The 25469-nt window shown below is 49.5% G+C and overlaps 1 protein-coding gene across 3 annotated transcripts; it reads right to left on the reverse strand.

Moving 5' to 3' along the window:
- Positions 1-1989: 1989 nt before the first annotated feature.
- Positions 1990-24281, reverse strand: MXRA8 (matrix remodeling associated 8). 3 transcript variants are annotated; one of them, XM_066202886.1, is made up of 11 exons: positions 24168-24281; positions 23689-23828; positions 18531-18551; positions 17614-17922; positions 15976-16077; positions 13344-13802; positions 8705-8863; positions 8224-8254; positions 7521-7597; positions 6302-6379; positions 1990-5454 (listed from the first exon to the last, which is right to left on the reverse strand). In XM_066202886.1, the coding sequence occupies exons 2-11, from the start codon at positions 23735-23737 to the stop codon at positions 5429-5431; spliced, it is 1311 nt and encodes a 436-aa protein (XP_066058983.1). In that variant the 5' UTR covers positions 23738-23828; positions 24168-24281; the 3' UTR covers positions 1990-5428. The 3 variants fall into 3 exon arrangements, with proteins under 3 accessions (XP_066058983.1, XP_066058982.1, XP_066058981.1); XM_066202885.1 differs by lacking the exon at positions 24168-24281 and adding an exon at positions 23994-24117; XM_066202884.1 differs by lacking the exon at positions 24168-24281 and having other exon boundaries at positions 23689-23982.
- Positions 24282-25469: the final 1188 nt, after the last annotated feature.

The raw sequence follows: 25469 nt of genomic DNA on the forward strand, positions 1-25469 counted from the left end.
AAAAATTTTGCAACAGTATTTCACATGATAAATGTGTAAAGAGATGGGACAGAAGGGGAACCAAAGCTCTGAGCGCCCACCCGGAGCTGTCCTGCCCGTTCTCATCATCCACCTGCAGGGATTTATATCAGCAAAAGAACAAAATTTCACTTGCAGGGTTGTTGGCAAGATTGGCAGGGATGCAGGAGGTGAACTAAAGATGGAAATGATCCCAAAACCAGAAAGAGAAGCGGAGAGATGTCACTGCAAGCACACAGTGTTTAAAATGGGCTGGCTCCCAGCTGGGGGATGTCAGCAGCATCCAATCCAACCCAGTAAACTTCTCCTGGATCTGGTCTGGAAGATCTGCAAGGGTTTGTTTTTTGTTTTTCCTGTTGATTCTCCCGCTGTGAGCCGTGGACCTGGGGCGGTCACTGACGAGGAAATGGAGACGTTAAACACTAGAGGGAAGCAAAAGACTTTGCAGTAACCTCTGCAAAACCTCCCCGGGGCTGCCCCTGGACCCAAACACGAATAGACCTGGGGAAGATGAGAAATAACAGGAGGTATTTGCGTTCTCCAAACCCCCCCTCTTAATTTAGAGATCTGTGTTAAGGAGAGATATTTCCCCACAGGGAGGGGAAAAGAGGACAGAGCACAACACTCTGTGGGTTTTCAGACTCTTCCATGGGATGCAGACCCCATAAATGATCAATTCTCGGGATTGATCCCAGCTCCTCCTCATCGTGGCTCAATCTCTTTTCTTCCCTCTGCTTTTCCTACCTCTCCTTAGGAGCTGCAGCTTTGTTTTTTAAAGGGAGAGTCACACTTGAACAAGTTCCCTGCAGGAATTGTCTGCAGAGCAGCCGGTCTGCTGAGGCCACATACAGACCTCTAGGAAACTGGGGGTTTTTTATGCTTAGAAATGTTTTGCTTAGAGGCTCTTCGTCCTCCTCCTCTCTCAGTGTTTCTTCTTCCCCTCAGAAATTTGTCCTGTTGATGATTTACAAGTCCCTCTCTCCCGGTAAAACTCCCCCCAGACTGGGAGGCAGAAAGGAAACTGGGACGAACTGGACTTCACTTCAGACAATAAAAATTTTTCTTTTTTCTTTTTTCTTTTTTTTTTTTTTTTTTTTAATGGCCTGCTGGTGTTCTAAATGAGCTTCTCCTTGTTCCCAGCTGCTCTCCTGGAAAATCAGATCCATTAACAGAGAAAAGCAAAGATGCCTCAGAAATTTAAAAAAAAAACCAACCCAACAAAGCCTGGGCTGGAGTCTGCCAGCAGAGACCAGTAAAGCCCCACAGCAGCTCCAGCAAGGATTGTTTGGGTGCTGGTTCACCCCAGAGAAGAGGGGCTGGGCATTGGCAGTGGGATTTCCACCAGGGAAGAGGGAAAATGGCATTTTTACCAGAGCTGGACAAGCTGATCAATAATATAAGTTTGTTAAAGTCGCTTTTTTTGCCAGTTTTTAGTCTCATATCCCACCTTGATCCTTCAAATCCTTGTCCCTGCAGTGTCCCTCCCATCAGTGTCCCCGGGAGAACTCTGCTGTGGCAGCTGGGGAAGTGCTCAGGGGCTGGAATGTGCAGCAGGATCTCTGCAAGGTGTTAGTCCTGCAAGGAAAAGAGGAATTTGGGCTGGCAGGGGAGACGGAGATTCCAGCAGGAAATGTTATCTTCCCTTCTGGAGCTGCAAAATGGAATCCTCTGGAATTGCTGCCAGCCTTCCTCTCTGCTGGATGCTTTGAGCAGATTTGTCCCTTGGACAACATTTTTCTGGAGAGCTGAAATTCCTCTGGGGGGCCCCCACGACCCTGTCAAATAATGATGTCCCACGTGGAAATCTGATTGGAATCACTGGAATAATTTTTTTACTGGAGCCAATCTGCACTTTGTCAGGCACTCTGGAGATGAAACAGCCCTGCACAGTTATTGGGAAGAATTAGCTAATGCTGGCTGAGAGAAACACCTCCAAAAGGGCAAGAAATAAAATCAACCTGAGCTGGAAAGTCCATTTTATTCTCCTTTATTTCTTAAATGTTTGGAGAGTTAACAGACGAATGGTAAAAGCAAAGCAACAACAATAATGAGAATTAATTCTGTTACAACAAAGAAAACAAAACAAGACTTGTGGAGGAAGTTCTTAGTCTGGAGAGTGTGCACAGAGCTGGAAAAAGGGGATTCTAGTTCTAGTTCTAGTCTCAGTTCTAACTCCTTCAAGGTCACTGCCAAACCCCCTTTCCTTGTCCCACCTCAAGAACTCACAGCCCATTTATTACCCTAAAAAAACTTGGATTTCTCTGCCCTCACCGAGGCAAAGTTCTCACTGAGGGACAAGTGCTGTACAAATCCTGGGGATTCATATTATTAATTAATTGAATATAAAATCTGTGTCTCAGGAAACCAGGGAGCCTGGGATGGGGAAGTTTATCCAAGTGCAGCAGTTTAATTGGCAAAGAGAGAAAATGGCTTTGAATAACTCGGGCCAAGTGCCACACACATGAAAAAAAAACTGGTTCCTCCACCTTAGGCAAGTCCCAGGTGAGATGAGAAAAGGACAGAGAAAACCAAATTGTTTGGGAAGAGGGAGCAGTGCTCCTGCCCCAGCCTGGGGGGAATTCCATGTGGAACCCTCTCATTTCCATGGATTTCCCAGCAGTGCCACAATGCAAAGGGCAGTGGGAAGGGCCTCAGTGGCTTCTCAGCAGGAATTTTGGGCAAACAGCCTTTGGTAATTCCTCTGCATTGAGAAATAACAAAAAAAAAATCTGCAGTTGTTGTTTTTCGTTTGTTTGTTGTTGTTTTTTTTCTCTTGGTCACCCAGCACTTGCCTGGCTCTCTCTCTCTCTCAGGCAGAATTTTAATTTGCTAAATTACAGAGTGGCCGCTGGTGGTGGTGAAAGCCACGGGGGTGATCTCCAGGCCAATCACACAACATTCCTGTGCTGAGGGGAAAAGGGCCAGAATCCCATCCCATCCCCATCCTCATCCTATCCTCACCAGGGAGAGTTATCCTGGGCCGGAATGCCATCCCATCCCATGGATCCCATCCCATCCCATCCTGACCAGGGAGGGTTATCCTGGGCCAGAATCCCATCAAATCCTCACCAGGGAGAGTTTTCCTGGGCCAGAATCCCATCCCATTATCCCATTATCCCATCCCCACCAGGGAAGGTCACCTGGCGTGTCTGACCATTAACCCAAATCCCGAGCAGTGATCAAAGCAAGGCTGAGGAACTCACGGAGCCCTTCCCAGCCCTCATTTCAGAGAATATATTCATTTTCCTCTCCCCTTTAAGCTATTCTGCAGCCCAGGAGTCAGATAAAATATTGAAATGCCTCTGGAGCTGATGAGTAACCCCACCCTGAGCCATGTCTGTGCTGAGCAATTGGAGCTGGCAAGGAAAAAAATCCCCAACCTTTGACTCACAGACATGAAAGGCAGGGAGAGAGGGACGTTAACGACAATTATTTGAGACCCTGCCACCCTGATGGAAGAACCAGCAGAGCCTCCTGCACCTGCAGGAATGCGGCCTGGGTTTCAGGGCAGGGTAAAAAAAAAATCCCTCTCTGCTTCAGGGGAGGGCAAAAAGGGCCTTGGGATGGACCCCAGACCTTCCTGTGCACTAATCCTGGGCACTTTTTGGGGGGTGGATCTTCGGGGAGGATAGAGGTAATTAATTACAAATCACAAAAGAAGCTGTGGAGAGCAGTGGAAGGGCTCAGGAATGAACAGATGAGGATCTGCTCAGCTGCAGCTTAGGAAGGCTCACCTCCACCTCCAGTTCTGTTCTAGTAATATTAATAAAACTAATATTTTTACTGCTTGAAGGCATTGAAAATAAGGCCCTCTCCCCAATACAATTATTCTTTAACACAGCCCCCCCAGTAACAGACATATTAATAACTATAAAAATGTCCATGGTCTATCTGTCATTAAAAGAGCTTTGTTGTGACATTGAGAAGAGCCAGCACAGCCCCTCTGGGGGCCTCACCCACCACGTTTTTGGCAGAGGTGATCTCATTTTTGAGGCACCATCCCACCCAGTGCAGCGCCCCGACTCCTGTCACACCCAGCAGAGATCCCTGGAGCCCTGGGAGGAGGGACACGGGGTTTGGGGTGGGATTCAGGCGCCTGAGAGCGTTGGCATCAGTCAGACAAAACACCCAAATGGGCAAGAAAAGGGCAGGGCTGAGTCCTGGAGATGTTTCCTCAGCTCCACTCACACAAATCCTCCCCTCCAGGCCACTAAACAGAGGGATGGCAATCCCTGGCCACCCTCAGCATGTCCCTGTCACCACCCTCACAACAGCAGCAAACACCTTTTCCTTCCATGCCCCAAGAACTGGTGATATTCCTGAAGTTTTTGACTTGCTTGGCTCACCACACTGAATTACTTCCAGGTTTTTGGCAGCCCCAGCTGACTCTGTCCACAGGTAGAACCCAACCCACAGCCTCGCTGCCTCAGGAATCCACTCCAAATCCACGGGAATGGACTCACCCCTCTCCTGGACTCCTTTTCTGAGCCTCTGGTCCATGAAAATTCCTGTTGCTATTCCTGTTCCTCTGCTGCCTTTTCAGCGTCTCCCTGTGCTGGCTCCTACCTTTGGTTTGATGTGCTCTGCGCGGCCTGGATCCACCCCGGGGCTGCAGAACAAAACCAATCCCATCCCAGGTTCCACACGGGAGCTCAGCCCTCTGCACAACATTCCTGGTCCTGATCTAACTGAGCCTGGCTTTTCCAGCGTCCATCAAACTCCTGCTCCTGCCAAAGCTGAGCTGGCCTGTGCTGAAACAGAAACAAATCAACAAAGACGGGGTGAGAGAGGCAGAGCTTCCCCTTTCCCTGTAAAAGGAGGATATTGACATTTATTGATATATTGACATTTCCCCGTGGATAAAATGAGGTTTTTCCCCTGGCGTTCGTGTGCTCTTTGCGCTTCGCCTGGGACGTGCTGTGTGAAATGTTTAGTGCCAGCCCAGCACAGGGATCAGCCTCTGCCATTGTTCTCCTGATGGATACACCCCGTGGAAAAGCGCCGGGTGTAAGGATGGCTCGGGATTAGCGATGCAGGTGGTTTTATTTAAAGCAATAACATCAAAGCAAAAAAAAAAAAAAAACAACCGAAAAAAACACGTCTGCTGATTCAGCTCGTAAAACTCATTGATGCATAAAATCAAACAATAATTGTCAAGAAAGGAAAGGGGAAGGGAGGACTGGGAGAACAGAGAGGAAGGAAAAAAAGAAAGGCAACCCGACCCCATAAATGCACACAAGACAGTTTAACTCTTTCATGAAGCATTTGCACCCTCGTGGCGGGGGGAAAGTGGATGTGGGGAAAATCCTATGGGAACTGGAGGGAGATGGAATTGAGAAAAGCCATCTCTCTTCCACGTTATCTATCTCTGATGGAAGCTTCTGGTCCAGCCAGCAGCTTGGGAGGGTCTTCATTTACAATATTCCTTCCTGAAATCTGAAAGAAAACGGAAGCAGAGGGGTCAGCACCTGCAGAGAGAGACTTCAAACCATTCAAAGAAGCAGGAAAATATGGATTTATTTCTTAGAGTGACCATGATAATCCAAAGGCCCCCCCCAAGTGAGACAGACTGTGGGTAAATTATTGCCCAGCTCCAGCCTGCAGGATCCAGGAGAAAGAAAAAAAAAAAGAAACCAGGAGAATTCCATCAGGGACAGCTCCTGGGCTCTCCATTCTCCTGCTTGGTGCCATTTCAGCCCCATTTATTAAATCCTGATTCCCCTGCAATGAGTCATGGAATCTCAGAGCTGATCACAGGCCCTGCTCCACAGAAGCGCTGTCACACAAACAGAGGCACAACCCCGGGGATTAATCCTGGATCAGCAAGAGGAGATCCAGCCCCCAGGGAGGGTGAGCTCTTCGCTTTTCTTGGCCGAAGCAACTGCCCATTACCCAGGAATTAATTCAGCTGCAAACACTCTCTTTCTGCACAGCGTTTTCTGCCCAAAAAAACCACGCCAGGACATTTTTGGGCTCCATCTCCCTCCCTCTGAGGTCGCAGTAGAGCAGGCAACCTCCCAGCCCTGCCAGGCTTTCTTTTTCCAACCAAGAACAAAAATTCCAGTTTGTGCCATGCCCGAAGCTTTTAAAAGCCTAATCACTGCTTGCATCTTGCGGCTCCACGATGAAAGGATGGGAAGGGAGCTGAGCTTCTCATTCCTGCTTTTGCCATGAGGTTTCTCATTCCTCTTTGGCCACTCGCTGATGGACTGCTCCTCCCTCCTGCTGCCCATCACAAAGTCCCTACAGCCGCCAATTAAAGGGGGAAGAAAGTCACGATTACCTTTGTCTAAATCGATGTTCTTCGCTGGGAAGCTTCTGGCTTGCTCAGCCTTCTCCTTCAGGATGTTGTTTTTGTAATCTGCGCAAGGGAGGAGCAGAATTCACGCAGGCGTCGGGGATATGAAAAGAAAACAAAAGGGTTTTGTGAGCGAGACAGAGGTGATCGGTCCTTCCTTGATGTGCTCTAGGTCTGGCACCTCCGATTTCTAGGAATTATTTGTGGAGTTACTCAGCAGGAAAACAGCTCTGACTTCATTTCAGCCCCTGGCATGGATCAGCTGTGCAAACCTCAGCTCCCTGCTCCTCACAGATCCCTCCAGCTCTGCATTATCTCCTCAAAGCTCACCTCCAGGTGACTTGATGCGATTATCCAGAGATTTTGCTCTCCTGGGACACACAGAGAAGGACTTTTGCAACCCCACCCCTCTGCAATTCCTTTCTTCACTCCCAATTTTATCTCCCTCTTGTTTTACTGGGCCCTTTGCAGGAATTCTCGGGGCCTAAGGCTTGTCAGCTCGCTCCTTCAAAGGTGGTTGTACCTTTGCTGGGGATGCAAATAAAGAAACCAAAGGGACAATTATTTCCTGGCTTATCAAGGGAGTTGCAGCTGGTGTGACCTGTGACAAGGCCCCAGGAACCTCAGGGTGGTGCAGACAAGAGAATCCGTTTTGTGAAATAAATTCACTCCAAGTCCCAGCAAGATCCATCGTTGACACAATAAACTCAAGGCTGCACCTTCAAACCCCAGCAAGGAGCAGCTTGGATCTTCAGGAATGTTGGAAATTCCCCAAATCAGTCCCATAAATCCCAAAAAAACCACTCTGACAGTGTGAGATGAGCTTCCTTGCCCCCTTCCCAATGTCTTTCATTTTACCACCAGTTCCAGGGGGATTTGGATTTTCTCTTTTCCATCTCAGGGCGTCTGTTGCAATTTTTCTTCCCCCCATTCTCTGTTTATCTGCCCTAATTGCTCCCACAGGTCTTGACAAATGTTCCCTGAATGATCTGACATCCAGGGAGGAGAAAATCACCAAGTTTAACCAAACTGCCTTCAACGGAAGGCGGAGACAACGACCTCAACCAACTCGGGACTTCTCTTTACCCAATTTTGGTCAAATAAAGTCCACACCCACCTCCAGTGGTTAAAGAATATCCAAGTGCCATCAGAAATTTCAGATTTACGAGGATTTTGACCCGGTTTGGTGGCCAGGGATACCTACCCAGCCTGATGTCTTCACTTTTGTGCGGGGTCAGATCTGTGGTGTCCACTGTAAACTCTTTAAGATTCACATCCTTCCTGGAAAGGGAATAATGGTGGAAAATGCTGTTGTCCCATCCTTTAACCACCGGCTCCTTTCACACCTTTTCACAATAGCTTTTCTAGTGCTTCTTTAGGGAATTTATTTAATTTTTAGTTCTTTTTCCCCCCTGTGTTTGCCCAGCTCTTGGAACAACGGGCAGCCAATCCTGGACTTTCCTTCTCTTTTCCACTTTAATAATCAAAAAGCCCCAATATTATATTTAAGGCCTAACTGTTCCTATTTAATAATACAAATATAAATGTATTTAATGACATAAATATAAATATTGACATTTAATGATATGAAATGAGGTCTGGAGGAGCCCAGGCCCATGATCTTGGCCCCATCTCACAGCAGATCTGTGCATTATTCCTTTCCCACCAACTCCCAGGGACATCTCACAGAAACTCCATCCCTGACTCCGTTCCCAAAGAGTCACAAGAGGAAATTCAATTGCCAAATCAGCCCCACAAACCAGTTCCTCCTTCCACTTCCTCCTCCTAACCAGAATTTCAGCTGGTTTAGGCTCTTGGCTGAGGAGGGGGGAGAGGGCATGAGTTCATTTTAATGCGTTCTAAACCAAATTAATAATGTTAATTCCATTGTAATTAATTCTACTCACTCTCCATATTTCTTCACGTTGTATTCATAACCTGAACAGGAGGAAAGAGCAGAATGAGCAGTCGCAGCCAGTGCAGATCCATTCCTGATGCTGGCTTTTTGTGTGGCCCCCAAAGCCGGCCCTCTGGGTGTCCCCCAGAGCTCCCAGTGCCCCTCTGGGGGATCCCACAGCACAGCTGAGTTCCCAAGGGATAAATCCCACTTGGGAAGGGCTTTTCACCTCCCTTCTACAGAGCAACCCAACAAACCATGAGGGATTTTAAACCAAACCTGGACTTGATGACCTTGGAGGTCTTTTCCAACCCTGAAAACTTCCCTGAAACCGAGGCCTGGATATTTTTACACCCCAAATCCTCCCCCAAGCAGGTCCCTGGTTTTCCAGGAGGGGATCCCTGCCTGCGGCAGTGTTCCTTGCAGGAATTATTCGCAGGACAATGTCCCTGCCAGCAGCACAGGACAGGTTTTCCTTTCCCTGGGCTCACCTCTCTGCCGACGCCTGCGGGTGACGAGCACCACGATGATGAGGAGGACGAGGAAGAGCAGCAGAGTGGCCAGGATGTAACCCAGCTGCTGGAAAAAGTGCATCCTGCTCTCAGGGATGATGACATTGATGACATTGTGGCCCCTGACCACGTTTGGATCTGAGGGAAGGAAAAACGGGGGATCACTGGAAGAGGAATCCAGAGAAAAGCAGGATGACAGATAGGACTGCTGAGGGAGAAATTCTCCTGGATGGCAGGAGTTAAAGGGTAAATCAGGCCCTGACTTACACCACCCTGCACCTCTGGCAGGTGGGAGATCATAATTCCCAGGATTTAACAGGATTCTGCACGTCCCTGCCCTGGGATCAGTGATCCCTGGATGTCAGAGTGTTCCTGCAGGGGGTGGATGCTGCACCTCTGGCAGGTGGGAGATGCTGTGCTCTTCACCAGATCATAATTCCCAGGATTTAACAGGATTCTGCATGTCCCCGCCCTGGGATCAGTGATCCCTGGATGTCAGAGTGTTCCTGCAGGGGGGAATTTCAGAGCAAAGCCATCCCAGCCAGCCCCAAACCTTCCAGAGGGTCACAAAACCCTCCTCTGGGTCCCTTTCAACACACACTCCACGCTGCTCTGGCTCCAGGCAGCAGCCCCTCCTTGCCAAGGGTTATAATTTATGGAGTGGGAAGAGTCTTCAAGGCCAAAAAAAAGAAAAAAAAAAGAAAAAAAAAAAAGCGCTTCCTTTGAAATGAAATAAAAATCAATAATATAAATAACCCACTCCCCCCCTCAAAAAATAAAAACCCCCAGAGGAAAGCCAAGATTCCATTCCTTTTGTAGGTGCAGCAGGATTTCTGTTCCACGGCTCGGGGAAGGGGAGCTCGAAAGTTTTACGTGGAACATTTTTTTTTTTTTTTTTAGATCTCAAATAAATAGGTCAATGTTTTACACATGTAAAGAGGAAGTGACTTCTCTGCTTGCAACAGTCAGAGGAATGGACAAAGCCAGGCCAGGCATGGATGGAATCCCACAAGACTGTGCTGGGAGAGGGGTTGTTTTTTTTTTTTTAACTTCAAAACCTTCACCCTTTACAGGGAATTTTCACAGAGCACCAGGCAAGAACAGGATGGAGCCCTCACCTCCCATTCCCTTGGGAGCTCCTCCTGTGAATTACCCCGAGGGAATTAGGGGAAAAGTGGGAGGAAATTCCTCAAAAGCCCCGGGAGCCTTAAGCAGCTGTGTTCTGACACTTCTGCAACTGCTGGCACAGGGGCTGGCTCCAGGTTTTTTTGGGGGCAGTTTGTTTCCAGCGTTTAAAAACACCAACCCAGCGAAAATAAAATCAAACCAGGCAAGAGTGGGTTGAAACAAACACTCTGAAAGCGGAGCTGATTGTTTGCTAATGCCAACAGCAGCCCTGGAAAATCAAAAAGCTTGAGCAGCCTGCTCAGTTCTGGTGGCTCCACTCCAGTAACATTCAGGTTTTTACTGGGATTTCCAGATGCCTTGTGCTCCCTGCACACAGTGCTGGAAAAACCTTGGGATTTCCACCCCTGCCAGGCTAAAAAAAAAAAAATAAAAATCAATTGAAACCAAGGAACCCACTTGCAAAGCTGCAAACAGCACATGTGACAGCTCTGCTCTGTCACACCCCGGGCTCCTTGCTGCCGGAATGAGACGGTGCCGCAGCAAGGAAAGGGATTCTATTCCTGGCTTTTTGCTTTCCCACACAACTGCAAGACAGGGGGTTGGACTTTGGGCAACGCTGAGGAGGTCACTGCGACAACAAACAGTGGGAACAGAGATTTAATAACTCTGGGCAGTGGGATATATCCCGTTTTATAGCTGGGGAAACTGAGGCACGGCTCAGTCAGAGCCCAGGGCAGGAGCACGAGGTCACCCAGACCCCTCCTCACCCCGCTCCAGAATTGAAGCTGGGTTTATTCTGTAACCAGGATCTGATCTCTCAGCACATCTCACACCCACCTGCCCCAAATTCCCTTTAACCACAGAAAAAATAAATCCTAATGGTGGGGGAGAACACCCAGACCAGAGGTGCCTTAACATGACCTTCCCCAAGTGTCAAGGACCAAACTCTTCTGCTGGAAAAAGTGGAGAGCCCTCCACAAACCCGACCAGGGGTTGGCAATATTTTAGAACTCATCGTGAGACACGGCAGGTTCTACAGCCACCTGCTGCAGAGCAAATCCTGAGTCAAAATGCTCTTTTAGTAGATATCCAGCACATTTACACTGCGGAGCCTGAGAGCAGCACTGAGCCCCTGCTTCTGTTCGAAACAGGATGAACTGTCCTGTCTGGGAAAGGCTCTGGAGCTTGGAGCAAGGCCAGGAGCTGAGGCTGCTGCCTGAAAAAAAAAAAAATTTAAAAAATCTCCTTGTTTTGCTTTTGTTGTCCCCCCGTTTATTTTGTGTATCCCAGGAGAATTCCGGGCAGTTTTTCATGGAATGGGGCAATGCCTCAGCCTCCTCTGCTGCACCCAGGCTGGGCTGGGAAAGGAAACCTCTGGATGTCTCCGCTTCTTGCACATTCCCACGGACTCAGCAGATTTTTGTGCGTGGCGCTCTCAGCACAGCTGAGGGGTCACTGCCTGCAGGGGACAAAGCTGCTGGGTTTGACAGTGGAAGTGAAATTCTGCCAGGAGGGGAAATTCCTCCAGCACCTGAGGGTACCACAGCCAAGGTTAAATCACTCAGACATCCCACCTCGTTTCTGAGCAGGTGAGGGAACTACTCAGGGCAACACCCAGGAAAGAGAGCGATGAATTTCTGGGTGAACTGCCCTGGAAACAAGATCTGGCTTGTGTGCAGGAACTCTGATATTTGGGTGTCCTGGTCTCCAGCCACCTCTCCTCAGCACTGCCTGGATTTTCTGCACACCAACTTTAGCCCCGGGGGAAAAAAAGTTTAGGTCTCTGTGACTTGAGAGAGCCGATTTCTACGGGGGAATAAAGCTATTTAAAAATGTATGAAGCAAATCAAAATTCTATATTAAACAGCCAATAAATATTAAAACACAATGAATATTTTAAAGTGTTAATAAAGAGCGATACCCAAAAGACTTTAAAAAAAAAATATTAAACTTGGGATTTTTGCTTTATTTTTCTGCCTGAACGAAGCTTGACGGGTTTGAGTTTGGACAGGCTGACAGATGATAGCTCAGTGCAGTGGAAAATATGAAAATTGGTTTATGGCACACACACACACACATACAAAAAAAAAAAAAGAAGAGCTGAAGGGTGGAGGAAAATTCCTGGTGGTTGATTCTGCATGGTCTGGCACCTTGCACAGCCTAAACATCCGTGCAAAGGGGAGAGAAACTCCGGTGAGAAGAGCTGTGACAGCAAAGGCAGGGCTGCACCAGCCCCTGCCCACACCTTCTCCTCATCCATAAAGGCCTGGAGGAGAGGGAGCCAACAAAAAGGGAAAAATGTACAAAAATACCAACCAAACCCAGCTGGGGTGCCTCAGGGCCTGTCAGCAGCGCAGAACTGCCCTGGGGCAGCGGGGGCAGGAGCTGCAAAAAGGGGGCTGACCCTCACTTTAGTTGACACCTCTCAGGGCCTGAGGCAGTCAGGTGTCCCTGATTCCCAGGTCCAGAGAGGAAGTGTTGTGTCTGAATGGGAAAAGCTGTAGCTAACGCTCTATATGGATGCAGGATTGTAAATATATGAAAAAAAATATAAAAGCTGAAATCCTAAAGCATCCACCCCAGTGATGGGGGGACACCCCACAACCCCTGTGCAGCTCCAGGTGCACCCAGGTGATGGAAACACCTTGGAATCAACGGGAGCTGAGCTGGCTGAGCTCTTTGGAGCCCCAAAGATGCAGCTGTGGATTCTTCTCGGAGTGTGGAAAAGCCCTCTGCGAAAAGTCCACAGAACCACAGAATGAAAAGACATTGAAGATCCAACCAGTGACCTAACAGGTCCTCATCAACTAAACCATTGCCTTCAGCTGCAATGCAAGATGTAACCAGAAGTTTGTATTCTGTTATCATCTAGGGCAATGCTCTTTATCTCTGCCAGGACCCATCCCTCATAACTCCAGGGGGATCTTCTGTTAATGGGCCAGCTGTTCAAACCGGGTGAGGCAGTGTTCTTTATCCCTTCCAGGACCCATCCTCCCTGCAGGGGATATCTGCTGTTCATGGGCCATCGAGGCTCACTGCAGGGCGGATACAATTCCATCATCCCATGGGGAGAGGCTCCACCCAGGGGGAGGATCCAGGAATTCCTACCTGGATCAAACCTGGGATCCAGAACAGCAGCACAGCCTGTGTGCACTGGAGTCCCGGAGAAAGACCGGACCCATCTCAGCACCACTGGACCCTCCTACAGGACCATTGCTCCACCAGAACCACATCTGGCACTGCAGGAGGGCTGGATTGGACTGACACCAACACCCTGACCAACAGCGGGGGGTCAGGTTGTGTTCTGACTCCGTCAGTGTTTTCCTTTTTGTTCGCCGTGCGTGGTGAGGTTCACCACCTTCCTCTCGGGCTCCCTGACGGCCACGTGGTAGATGAAACAAGGCAGAGGAACCCCACAATTTTACCCAACTAAAGTGACAGAACCTGCCTTTTCCCAGTGGGATTTCCTCCAACAGGAGCATCCACCCACCTGCAGCCGGGGCCACGCCGTGCGTGGTGAGGTTCACCACCTTCCTCTCCCTCTCGGGCTCCCTGACGGCCACGTGGTAGATGCGGCGCTCGTGCAGCCCGCAGTAGTGGTGGTGCAAGTGGCACGAGTAGGTGCCCTCGTCGGCGCTCTCCAGGCGGGAGATCCTCAGCGAGAAGTCCCCGAGGGCGAAGGCGCCGCGGGTGACGTTCATCTTCTGCCGGAGGAAGAGGGGCCCGTAGGAGCGGCGCTCCCCGGAGGCGTACAGGTCCACCAGGCGGTCGGCGCGGTCGTGGGGCACGCCGGGCGGCTGCCGGTCCCAGTGCACCACCTGCTGCTCCTCCTCGCTGTGCCGCTCCGTCCAGATGTGGTCACGGTTGACGCAGGGCAGGGTCACCGTGCTGCCCTCCGGGGCCACCAGCACCGGCTTCTCGCCGTCCCAGTACTCGCTGGCCTCCTCGCCTGGCGGGGAAACGCAGCCTTGGGATGGGAATTTTGCCCCACCCATTCCCATTTTTGCCCCACCCATTCCCGTTTTTCCCCACCCATTCCCGTTTTTGCTCCACCCATCCCGTTTTGCCCCACCCATTCCTGGTTCTGCCCCACCCATTTCCATTTTTGCCCCGCCCATCCCCTTTTTGCCCCGCCCATCCCCTTTTTTCCCTTGTTTTTTCCCCGTTTTTTCCCACCTGTGGTGGTTTAGCACGGGTGTGAGGGGTTTTTTCTTCTAGGGAACTTATAGAATATATTGACAACTTGGGAAGTTATAGCGTATATTGGCAACGTGGCCGACCAATAGGAGTGCAGTTCACGCCTCTGGACAGCCCGGGCTGAAATCAGAAATCCCAGGTGACTCGGCCCTTTTTTCCTCTTCCCTTTCCTCTTTCATCACTTCCGAAGTCAGAGGCTCCGGTCTAGGCCTGTTGGCCTAGAATCCAGCCTTGAATTCCAACCTTGGAATGGGAATTTTGCCCCACCCATCCCGTTTTTCCTCACCCATCCCGTTCTTCCCACATAGCAATCTCAATTTTCCTTCCCAGGTTTCTTTTCCTTGGCCAAACCCTGCAAAATTTTCAGGCCAATTCGCTGTCGCGATCCTGTGGACGCGGTTGATGCGAAATTCCCGCTCCACGCCAAGTGTCAGGGACACACCTGAGATCCCTCTCAGGCCCTGGAATCCTGAATTCCGAGTGTCAAGGACACCCAGAGACTCCTGAGATTGCTCTGTTGGAATCCTAAAACCCCACAAGACTGGAATCCTGTAACACACCCCCTCCCAAAATCTTAAAAGCGCCACATGGCACAGCTCGAACGCGCGCGAGCATGACCAACCCCGGCTTTTTCCCACTTATTTCAGCACTTAGTAAAAAAACCCCACCTTTATCCTCTACATCCTTGGCCATTTCACGAAGCAAAGCCACTTTCTCCTCCTCCTAACTCAGAGTTAATCTCCCGCTTCAGAAAGCAGGAAGCAAATTCCCTCCACAGGCTAAGAATGGAACGAGGATCTTCATCCCAAAGCTCGGAGCAGGAAATGCTTTCCTGCCCACAAAGGCCCTAATTACTGGAGGAGCTGAAGCAGCGCTGCTCCGTGGAAAGGAAATTCAGAAGAAGCCAGAGCTCAGAGGAGCACACTGGGGCTCTCAGGGTGGTTTTGCTGCACTGTGGGAGCAGCAGAGGAGATGCACCTCCACCCCAGCAGCTCCACTGGTGTTTTCCAGAGGTTTCAATGGATTTTCACGGGCGGGTGGGACTCCCTGCAGCTGCTGAGGCTTTTAGGGCTGAGCTTGAGGTGTGGTAACTCGAGGTGAGGCTTTGAGTTCAGGCTGCCCGGGGCAAGATCAGCAGCCAGGGCACAGGGACGGCCTTGTGGCTGAGCTGAGGGTGGGGATTGTCACCGGGAGGGGATTGTCACCTGGAGGGGATTGTCACCAGGGAGGGACTGTCACCAGGGGGGCGGATTGTCACCTGGAGGGGATTGTCACCTGGAGGGGATTGTCACCAGGGGAGGGGATTGTCACCTGGAGGGGATTGTCACCAGGGAGGGACTGTCACCAGGGGGGCGGATTGTCACCGGGAGGGGATTGTCACCTGGAGAGGATTGTCACCAGGGAGGGACTGTCACCAGGGGGGCAGATTGTCTCACCTATAAGGGATTGTTATCTGGGGGGGATTGTCACCTGGAAGGGATTGTCACCTGGAAGGGATTGTCACCAGGGAGGGACTGTCACCAGGGGAGGGGATTGTCACCACGGGAGGGATTGTCACCACGAGGGAGATTGCCACCTGGAGGGGGATTGTTACCGGAGGGGGGATTGTCACCAGGGAGGGCCTGTCACTAGCGGGGGGATTGTCACTAGGTGCGGGATTGTCACCAAAGGGGATTGTCACCAGGGAGGGACTGTCACCTGGGGTGTGCTCCTGCTGCCCCAGGGACAGTTTGGTAACGACCAAGGGCAAACGCTGAGCTGAGCAGGCTCAGTTTGGCCAAGGAAGAAAAGAGGTTTGTAAATAAACCCTCTGAAACTCAGGGAAGGGAAGCAGACAGAGAAGAGCCCAGAGAGCCCCAGGCTCTGCTGGAGCTTCCCAAGCCTCCTGTGGCACCTGGAAAAGCCGGAGCTGTCACCACACCCACCTCTCTTGGCGATGACCAGCTGGATTTTCACAGTCTCGTACAAGTGGCAGTAGTGATGGTGAAGATTACAGGAATAGGTGCCTCCATCGCTCTCTGCAACACCTGGAGAGCAGGGCAGAGAGGGGACTTCGGTGTTTTATACTGACACAATGATTATTTCTGTCATTTGCAGTTTCCCAAATCCTTCTCTGGATGTAAATTGCTTCGTTCTAAGCCAGGCACACCTAAAATTGTTCCCAGACCAGGGATGGGGACTCCCCGACCTCCCTGGGTAGCCCTTTCCAAACCCTGAAATCCCTCCTGAGAATTAGACTTATTCACCTCTTATTATTTATCAAAAAATCTGCTGTGAGCCAACCATTTGCACCAGAACCCACAAATCCCACCAAGCCGCAGTGCGGGATGGAGTAAAGAGAGAAGCTGGGACATAAACTGAGAGAAAAGCTGTGAGATAAACTCAAGAAGGTCCTTGAGGTACAAACAAAAGTTACTGAAAAAAACTCAAAACTGTTGGTTCATGTCCTTGCCTGCTGTATTATTGAATCTTCTCCACTTTCAGGCTTTGCAGCTGCAGCTAGCTCTAAGTTCTTTGCTCTTTCTGTTTCTGAAGCCTCCTTTCACAGCTTCTCAAAGTCCTCTTACCTTTCCTATTTCCCACACCCCAAACCCTCCACAGGAGAGGGAAAAAATCCTCCATACATTTGATCACTAGCAAGAAATTCCCATCTGCAAAGGCAGATTATTGGGCATGAGGGTCTAGCTCTAAGTGCTCTGCTCTGTTTCTGAAGCCTCCTTTCACAGCTTCTCAAAGTCTTCTCACCTTCACTACTTCCCACACCCCAAACCCTCCACAGGGGGAGGAAAAAAATCCTCCATACATTTGATCAACAGCGAGAAATTCCCATCTGCAAAGGCATTATTGGGTATTATATTATATTATATTATATTATATTATATTATATTATATTATATTATATTATATGGCATGAGGATCTACCTCTAAGGTCTCTGCTCCTTCTGTTTCTCAAGCCTCCTTTCACAGCTTCTCAAAGTCTTCTCACCTTCACTACTTCCCACACCCCAAACCCTCCACAGGGGGAGGAAAAAAATCCTCCATACATTTGATCAACAGCGAGAAATTCCCATCTGCAAAGGCATTATTGGGTATTATATTATATTATATTATATTATATTATATTATATTATATTATATTATATTATATTATATGGCATGAGGATCTACCTCTAAGGTCTCTGCTCCTTCTGTTTCTCAAGCCTCCTTTCACAGCTTCTCAAAGTCTTCTCACCTTCACTACTTCCCACACCCCAAACCCTCCACAGGGGGAGGAAAAAAATCTTCCATACATTTGATCAACAGCGAGAAATTCCCATCTGCAAAGGCATTATTTGGTATTCTATTCCATTCTATTCTATTCCATTCTATTCTATTCCATTCTATTCTATTCTATTCTGTTCTATTCTATTCTATTCTATTCTATGGCATGAGGATCTACCTCTAAGATCTCTGCTCTTTCTGTTTCTCAAGCCTCCTTTCACAGCTTCTCAAAGTCTTCTCACCTTCACTACTTCCCACACCCCAAACTCTCCACCCTAAGGGGAAAAAAACCCCCTCCCCACCTTTGATGACCAGCGAGAAATTCCCGTCTGCAAAGGCGTTCTCGGGCATGAGGATCCTGCCCTGGTTGTAGGAGCTGTAGACACGCTGGTCGCCAGCTGAGTACATGTCACAGAGCCGCTCCATCCTGCCGTCCCCGTAGTAGGAGCTGAGCAGGTCCCAGTGCACCACGCGCTGCCGGTCGTTGAGGCGGTCCTGGGTCCACACCATGCGGTGGCTCTTGCAGGGCAGCACGGCCTGGGAGCCCAGCACAGCACTGATGTTCAGCACAGACACCACCACGCTGGCTGGGTTGGAGGCATCAGCTGGGACTGCAAAAAAACAAAAAAAAAAAACCAAAAAAAAAAAACAGGAGGAAAAAGTTTAAAAAAAAAAAAGAGTTGTAGGGTTGTGGAGTTAAGGAGGCGCTGGAGTGAGGGAGAGTGGTGGAAAGTGTGCACGTGTTTGGTTCTGGTTTCAAGATAAGCATGGGGTACTGTCATGGAGAATCAAAGAATCCTGAGCTGGACCCAGAGAATCACTGGTCCAACCTCACCCCTGCACAGACACCCCAACAATCCCAGCCTGGGCATCCCTGAGAGCGGTGTCCAAATGCTCCTGGAGCTCCTGGGGCTGTGCCCATTCCCTGGGGAGCCTGGGCAGTGCCCCCCTCAGGGGAAAGAACATTTTCCTAAGAAACAAAACTTTAACACGCAGATTTCATTCATGTCTGTTATCAGGATTGTACACTCCAGCTGTCCTACCCACCCTTCCCAATCCCGACCCCCAGTTCAGTCCAGGCTTGGAGACACCAGGGCACGGGATGAGCAATCCATGGAAGTTGGGACTGAAATCCCCTGCACATGCCATGGAATCAGGGTCCCTTCTCACTCCTCCTCATGATCACAGAACCTGCCACATTTACAGAGATGCCACTCACCTGAATATGAGCTCACAGAACCTGCCAAAGCAGAAAATAAAGAGAGTTACTGCCAACAAAAGGATAAAAACAGCTACAAATACACCCCAAGCCAGCAGCCACCTCTGCCATTGCTCCATCGATTCCCTTTCTCCCTGTTAATACTGGTGTTTATATCCGCCTGCTCCATTTCCCACTCCTGCCACACTCTTTGTCTGCACAGTTAATTCTGTGATGCTCTGGATGCATCAGCTCCTTCCAACTCACATGACTCAGATCCGCACAGGAAGAACTTTGCCAGAGATGAACCAGTTCCTCTGATTCCGCATTTCTCTGGTCCAGTCCCTCCTGCTCCTTGTGTGGGAGGGGTCCAAAAGGTCTCCTGGCATCAGGCTTTGGATTCCCAACCCAGATTCCCAACAACAACACCACCATTCATCTCCCCACCCAGCCAAACCCAAGTGGGTTCCATCAAAATCATTGGAGGTTTTGTCCCGCTAATGTCAGAGGCACAAAGTCCTCCAGACAAAGGCTGTATTTTTTTATTATTTTTTTTTTTTTTTTAGCCCTGGAATTCATGAATTTCAAATTCAACTCCAGCCTGGGGGTATTTTAGCGCACCCCCAAGTGCTGAGAGAATAAACTTGGTGCCCTCCCCTTTTTCTATCACAGAACACTGGGCAGGGAGAGCAGAGAACAAAAGAAATGAGCAGCACTCTCTGTTGGTTGAACTGCCAGCTCAAAGGCACTTCAAACAGGAGACATTTCTTCCTTACATTTAAAATCTCAGCATCGCAAAGAGAAAAAAAAAAATCAAATCTTGGACAAGGTCCGTGCTCTCTGTATATAAGAAAGAGACATCATAATTCCATCAGTTGGTTGTGTCTCCTGATGGGCTGCAAAATGTACCAGCTGCAGCCTTTGTCTTCTGCAAGCCAGGACTTAGATTTAGCTTGGAAAAACAAAGGAATGATTAAAAGAAAAAAATTTAAAAAAAGAAAAAGTTCTTCCACAGCACCAAATCAGCCAGGAAAAATCGGTGTCACTTGTGACAGGCCACCAGGTGCCAGCACGGCAGAGGTGTCACCGTGTCCAGGCGATGCCCTCGAGGCTGAACGGGCGCGGTCCAAGGGGACAACGCGAATGTCGCGAATGTCGTGACATGAACGGCGACCTGGGAGCTGGGGAAGGGTGTCTGAGGCTGCTTCCAGAGCCCCGCACGAACAACAGATCGATTTGGCGGAACAGAAACATCCTCTGCTGGCTCGGGCAGAGGAATGAAGGCATTTACTGCTCTCCTTTCCTCCGGCCGGCTAATGGGAAAAACAACGGAGCGGCACCGAATTTCCGAAGCAGATTTGTGAATCGTAAATCCAACCGGTGACAAAAGCTCAGCCACCCCAAAGCTCTGAGCTCACACCAGCGCCTGGTTTTGCACCTTTTTGGACCCCCTGCACCTTCCACCTGCCAGGGCAAGGAGCGCCTTTCCCTTCCCTGCCCCTTCCCAGCTGGAGCTGCTGCAGCCTGGGCAGCCACAGGTGCTTCTCCAAGCACAACTCTGTGTGAAAAGGGGGCTTGGCTGGCATGGAACAGCTTTTAGATATGAAAAACTGATGTCTCCTGCGTTCTTTTCCCTTCCACTCTTAAAACTTCAGCCAGGGATGCTGCTGCTTCCTCAAGAAGCCATTCCAAGGTGTTTCTGGTTTGCCCCTCAGTGACCAGGAGATGCTGTCCCCTGTTGGGACCAGGGAAGAGCTCGTGGATTTTATATTTTGCATTTTAGAGACCGGATTTGTGACTTGCTGGCTGCTGCCACACAGAGCTGGGTTGGCACCGAGCACCCCAGCAAAAGCCATTTCAGGTGAGGCGAGTTTAAACTTTGGAGCTCGGCACAGAGAGGTGGGAGTAGAAAGAGTTTCTCACTCTGTGCACACACAGAGCCTGGACAGAAACTTTGGGTCTGAACCTGCCCTAGGATATCATCCATGGTTTGACAAAATGGTGCAAATATTAAAAAAAAAAAAAACAAAACCAAAAAAACCCCAGTGACATTGCAGCCAAGCAGCAAAATTCTATAATGGGAAAAAAGGGAAAAAAAATAAAATAAAGGAGAGCTCTTCACAAGAGGCACAGGAACTCCAGCAGACAGAGAAGGAAGAACTGATTGTTCTGATTCCCCAGCCATGCTGGAAAGCTGCACAAATCCATCAGCTCCTGGACAAGGCTCAGACTGATTTGACAGAGCTGTAAATGAGATCACTCAGAAATCTGAGGAATCTGGGATGTCTCTGATCTCTCGCACGCCTGGAGAAAATGGAATTTAGAACAAGCGGCCTTCAATAACCTGAGCCGAGAGCAGCAGGGGAAGGAGGAATGAGCCTTTTTTTCTCTTTTCAGTGTCCTCCCTGTGCTGTGGGACCCTGCTCTGCTGTGTGAGACGAGCAGAGCAACCAAGCCCTGCTTGTAAAAGGGAATTTATGAGACAGCAGCTTCTGAGCAGAGATAAAGCCCCAGCCCAGTGAAGGTGACAGCTCAGGAACTGCAGCACTGGGGTCAGCTGGAAAAACTAAAGATCCTTCATGGACCTGGTGACAGCTCTGACCTCTGTCATCACAGGACTCCAGGGCCTGGAGCTTCTAAACCTCAGCTGCCTCCAGAGCTGTCAGCACACAACTCAACTGTGGCTTTTGTTTTAAAATTTCAAGTTCACTCTGTCTTCTCTGGGTGATATAACCACAAAAAAACCAAAACAAAACCAACAAAAAACCACCAAGAAAAGACAATTCTGTGCTGTCCCCTGACACGTTCTGTGCTGACTCAGGATCCCAGGGATACTCCGTGGTCCCACAGTAGAGGAAGAGGAAAGCAGCCTGGAAAACGATTTCTTAATCCCTTGTAAAAGGCAGAGCCAGCTCTTACTTCTTGAATCCCATCCATTATTTTTTTTCATGTGAAGAATTAAGCCACAAAAACCTGTGGGCAAACTAGAAGCAAAAGGCTCGGGCTGTGAGAGATGTGTGACATGCTCAGAGTTCTCCAGGCAGAGCCCTTGGAGCAGGACAAGGACAGAAAACTGTCCCCTGAGCCCTACCTGGACAATCCTGGCATGAATTCCCTCCTGGGACTCAGGAGCTGCTGCAACCACTGAGTTCCTGCTTCATTCTGGGGGATGAAAAACCACCAGAGCAGCAGGGACACCTTCTTCCCCAAATCCCTGAGTGCCGCATTCCTGGTTTCCCCCACAAATCCCTCTGTTCAGAGGGGGTTTCATGGGCTCCGTGGGGTCACGAGACAATTACGGGGAAAGCAGCAGCAGCCAGCGCCACCAGGCTGTCCCCAAACCCTCCCTCTGGGAAGTGGCGGCGGCTCCATCCTGACTCTTCAGGGGGCTTGAGAGGCCCTGATGGCTTTTGATGCAGCAGCAGCAGCAAGGTGACAGTGACATAAAGGACTCCAGCTCTCCTCTGGGAGCTTTTTAAGCTGGTTTTTTGTTTGTTTGTTTGTTTGTTTTTAAACTCACTGTGCAGTAGCCAGGAGAAACATCTGGGCTCATCTGGAAGAGGGACATGGTGACCAAAACAGCTCCTCCCAAACTTCTCCCGTTCCCCTCCTGTCCAGCCTGCAGGATTCAGCTTTCCAATAAAACAGAATTTCCCTTCAAAGCCCACTGACGGTCAAGCCAGGCTTTGAACCGGGATTTTCTCTAAATCTCTATGTTTGTTTCTTTTTTAAAGGCTTCCTGGGACAACTTTCCCAGCAGCAGAGTCTCCCGCCTCCAAGAAGGATGTCAGAGCCCTTCAAGACCCACCCAGCCCCGACAATTCCAGCCCTCCCTGCAGGTAGGGACACGCAGGGAGCAGGAATGTGCTGCCTGTGCAGAAAAGGAAAGACTCTGTGTCTGTGCGAGGAGCCAGTCCCCACCTGGGGCACCGATAGCATCCCTCAGAGACCTGCCCCCGGCTTTTCTGGGATTTTCGCTGAGCTTTGGGACCCCTCCCCTGCTTGGTGAGCTTCCCCTTGGCCGCAGGCCCACGGAATGGGTTTGCGGAGCCGTTCCAAACACGGAGCTGTTCCTCCCGGGGACGTTGACACTCGGAGGAGTGCTTTCTCTGCAGGAGGGGATCCCAGATTTCCTCACAGCACAGACAGTTCCTCCCTTCTCCCCTTTCCCATCCTCGCTGTTGAGGTATAGCCTGGTTGGGGTGGGTTCAAACGTCAGGGCTGCCTGAAGGGCATCCAGGAAAATGCAAAATGCACCTGAAATTCTGCCGGGGATCCTCCATGCCCAGGTGGGAGCTGTGGCTGTGCGGCAGCCCAACCTGCTCTTCCTGCCCTGGGTGCTCTGCCAAACCTCACTGGGAGTCACTGGGCTGGTTGTGACAGAGCTGTGGCCTCTCCTCCTCTTTCACCCACCCCACACCCCAGATTTCTGAGCCACTTTCACCCTCACGTCCCTGTGAGTGATCCCATCATTTGCCAATTCCTAAACCTTGCCTTGGGGCATTGCAAAAAAACGCCGTGGTGACATGGAAAAGGGATTAATTAGGGAGCAAAGGGAGAACTCCTCACCTTGTTCCACCTCAGTGCTGAGGAGCCGAGGGGCTCAGGTGTCAGCCACGGCTTTTTAAAAGGGCTGCGAAGAGCAGGGGGTCCCTAAAAAACATTCTGCTCCTCACTCCCTACTCCTTTCTTGCACCTTGCTACCCAAAAGTGAGTTCTGTCTCTGTCTTTCTGCTGACAAGAGGAAAAGAACCCCCAAAACCACACATCCTTTTTTCCCCCTCCATCTGAACCCTCACACACACACTCCCCCCAGCTGTTTCTGCTTCTTCAAACATTAAAAAAAAAAAAATAACCTTAAATCACATAAATCTGACTGTGAAAGCTTGGCTGTACTCACACCCAAGCTTATTGGGATTGAATTTGCTGATAGGAAAAAAAAATAAAAAGATTGCACAAACATGCTGAACAGAGCTCCAACAGCCTCAAACATTTTTCCGTTCTCTCCCCCCAAAAACAAGCAGAGGAAACTCACAGCTCCCTTCCCTCCCCAGAGGAAAACGGAGCAAATTTAGGAATCTGAACAAAATCTCACAAAGGTAACAGCTCCAAACCTCCCAGCCCCGTTGTGCAGCTGAAATAAAAACAAGGAACACCACCCCAGCAGCTCAGAGCTTACTTTGCTGAAGCAGAATCTGCCACAGGAGGAGTTTTGCGAGTTGCTCCATTCCTTCGGCGCCTCGGAGTTTTCGCCTCTCTTGAAAAACAAGCCGAAGTCTTTTCTTTTTTTTTTTCCCACTTTAACTTTCTTCTCTCCAACTGGAAAACACTATGACCTCATCAATTTACATCCCCAGAGCTGAGGAGAGCAGCTCAGATTCTGCAGGATTACTCCACCTCCAGACTTGCAGCTCTCCCCACCTCCCCAGTCCCACCGCACCTCCTTCCCTTCCCTTTTTCCTTTCCCTTTCCCCCTTCCCTCACACTTTCTGCAGATCCCTCTCTGCTCCTTCCCCTCCCTCTGGGACCTTCTGAGCCCTCCCCGACTCTGACATCAAAGTTTCATCGGGTGAAGTTGATCCCACACAGCTCTGGGCCGACAAAACAAATCTTCCTCCCTCCCCCTTAGGGATGGAACTAATTTTCCTGGTGCTTTACTTGATCCAGCTGTTCCTCCCTTTGTCCGACACTCCTCCAGACTGGATTTATTCTTGCTGCCTTCAATGGGGTTTTGATCTTGGTCTCTCCTCATATGGTTTTCCTCCCAGCTCCAGTCCCCAAAGACAGCCTAGAAAACAATATTTACCCTGTCCTTGTGATTTGTAAGCGAGGGCTGGGCATTTACAGGGAAATGACAAGGAGTATAAAGTCAGGAAATAGGGCATAAAATAGGAAATAGAGTAGGTAATCTGCTGCTAGGATATTAAAAGTGAAATGACATAATTTAGGAAAATTGAAACACGGTCAATTTTTCTGTTTTCTTGCATTCTGTTGTCAGGTTGTTGCTGCTTATGGTTAACACCATTTAGTGGATTGGATTTATTGGATTTTCAATCCAACTAGTCATCGAGTGAAGAAAGGGAATTAAAACTGACTGTCCTTAAATGTCTGTGGGACGCCGTAAGAGAACTTAAAAACACAAGTCAGGAGCCTTCCCGTGGGATCCATGAGGATAAACTTAATTGCCACACTTGAATTTTTCCTTCTGACATTTTTTCTGTCTCTCAACTCCACCAGAAAACAGATTCCCTCTATCCCAGAGGGGGGAAGAGTTTCAGGAAAGAGGAGAGTATTATAATTATAATTATACCAACTCCCTAAATAAACATTTAAATGATTACACGCCGCAACAAGGGGAAACTTTGGGAGCATCCAGATCAGAACTTCACGCAGTCCAGGATCCTGTCCTCAGCATCAGACAGAAGCAAGACACTTCCAAACAAATTCCAAGAAACTGAAGCTATTATTATTATTAGATAATATGACCATGAAGGAAAACAAAAAAAGCCTGCTGTTAACTCCACACTGTCCAAGACAAATCCAGAGAACTGGGTTGTTTCTAGGGAAAAAAAAATCCGAAAATAATTTTCAAGTAAGAACTTGGCAAAATTTCCCTGGTAACTCCAACCCTGACATTTCTCTGAAGTGAAGAGATTTGGGGGTAACGGGGTAGGAGCAGCCCCTCCCTCATCACCTGAGCTGTGGCACTAGGTGGATATTAACAAATCCAACTGCAAACCCTGATCCCACCAGCTTCTCCTTGGGAATTCTCGGGAATTCTCAGCGATTCCCATTGTGCCAATCCCTGCAGCACCTGCAGGCAGCAAAGGCTCCTGTTCCCCTGTCCCTGACCTGTGCCAGGGGGTCACAACAAGGACAGCACTGATCCAGAGCAGCTGCCGGGCCAGGAATCTCCTGGAATTTCATGGAACCTCCTGGAATTTCATGGAATCTCCTGGA

This window comes from Chamaea fasciata, unplaced genomic scaffold (assembly GCF_029207755.1).
Source record: "Chamaea fasciata isolate MVZ Bird 193981 ecotype frontalis unplaced genomic scaffold, bChaFas1.0.hap1 SCAF_23, whole genome shotgun sequence".
NCBI lineage: Eukaryota > Metazoa > Chordata > Aves > Passeriformes > Sylviidae > Chamaea > Chamaea fasciata.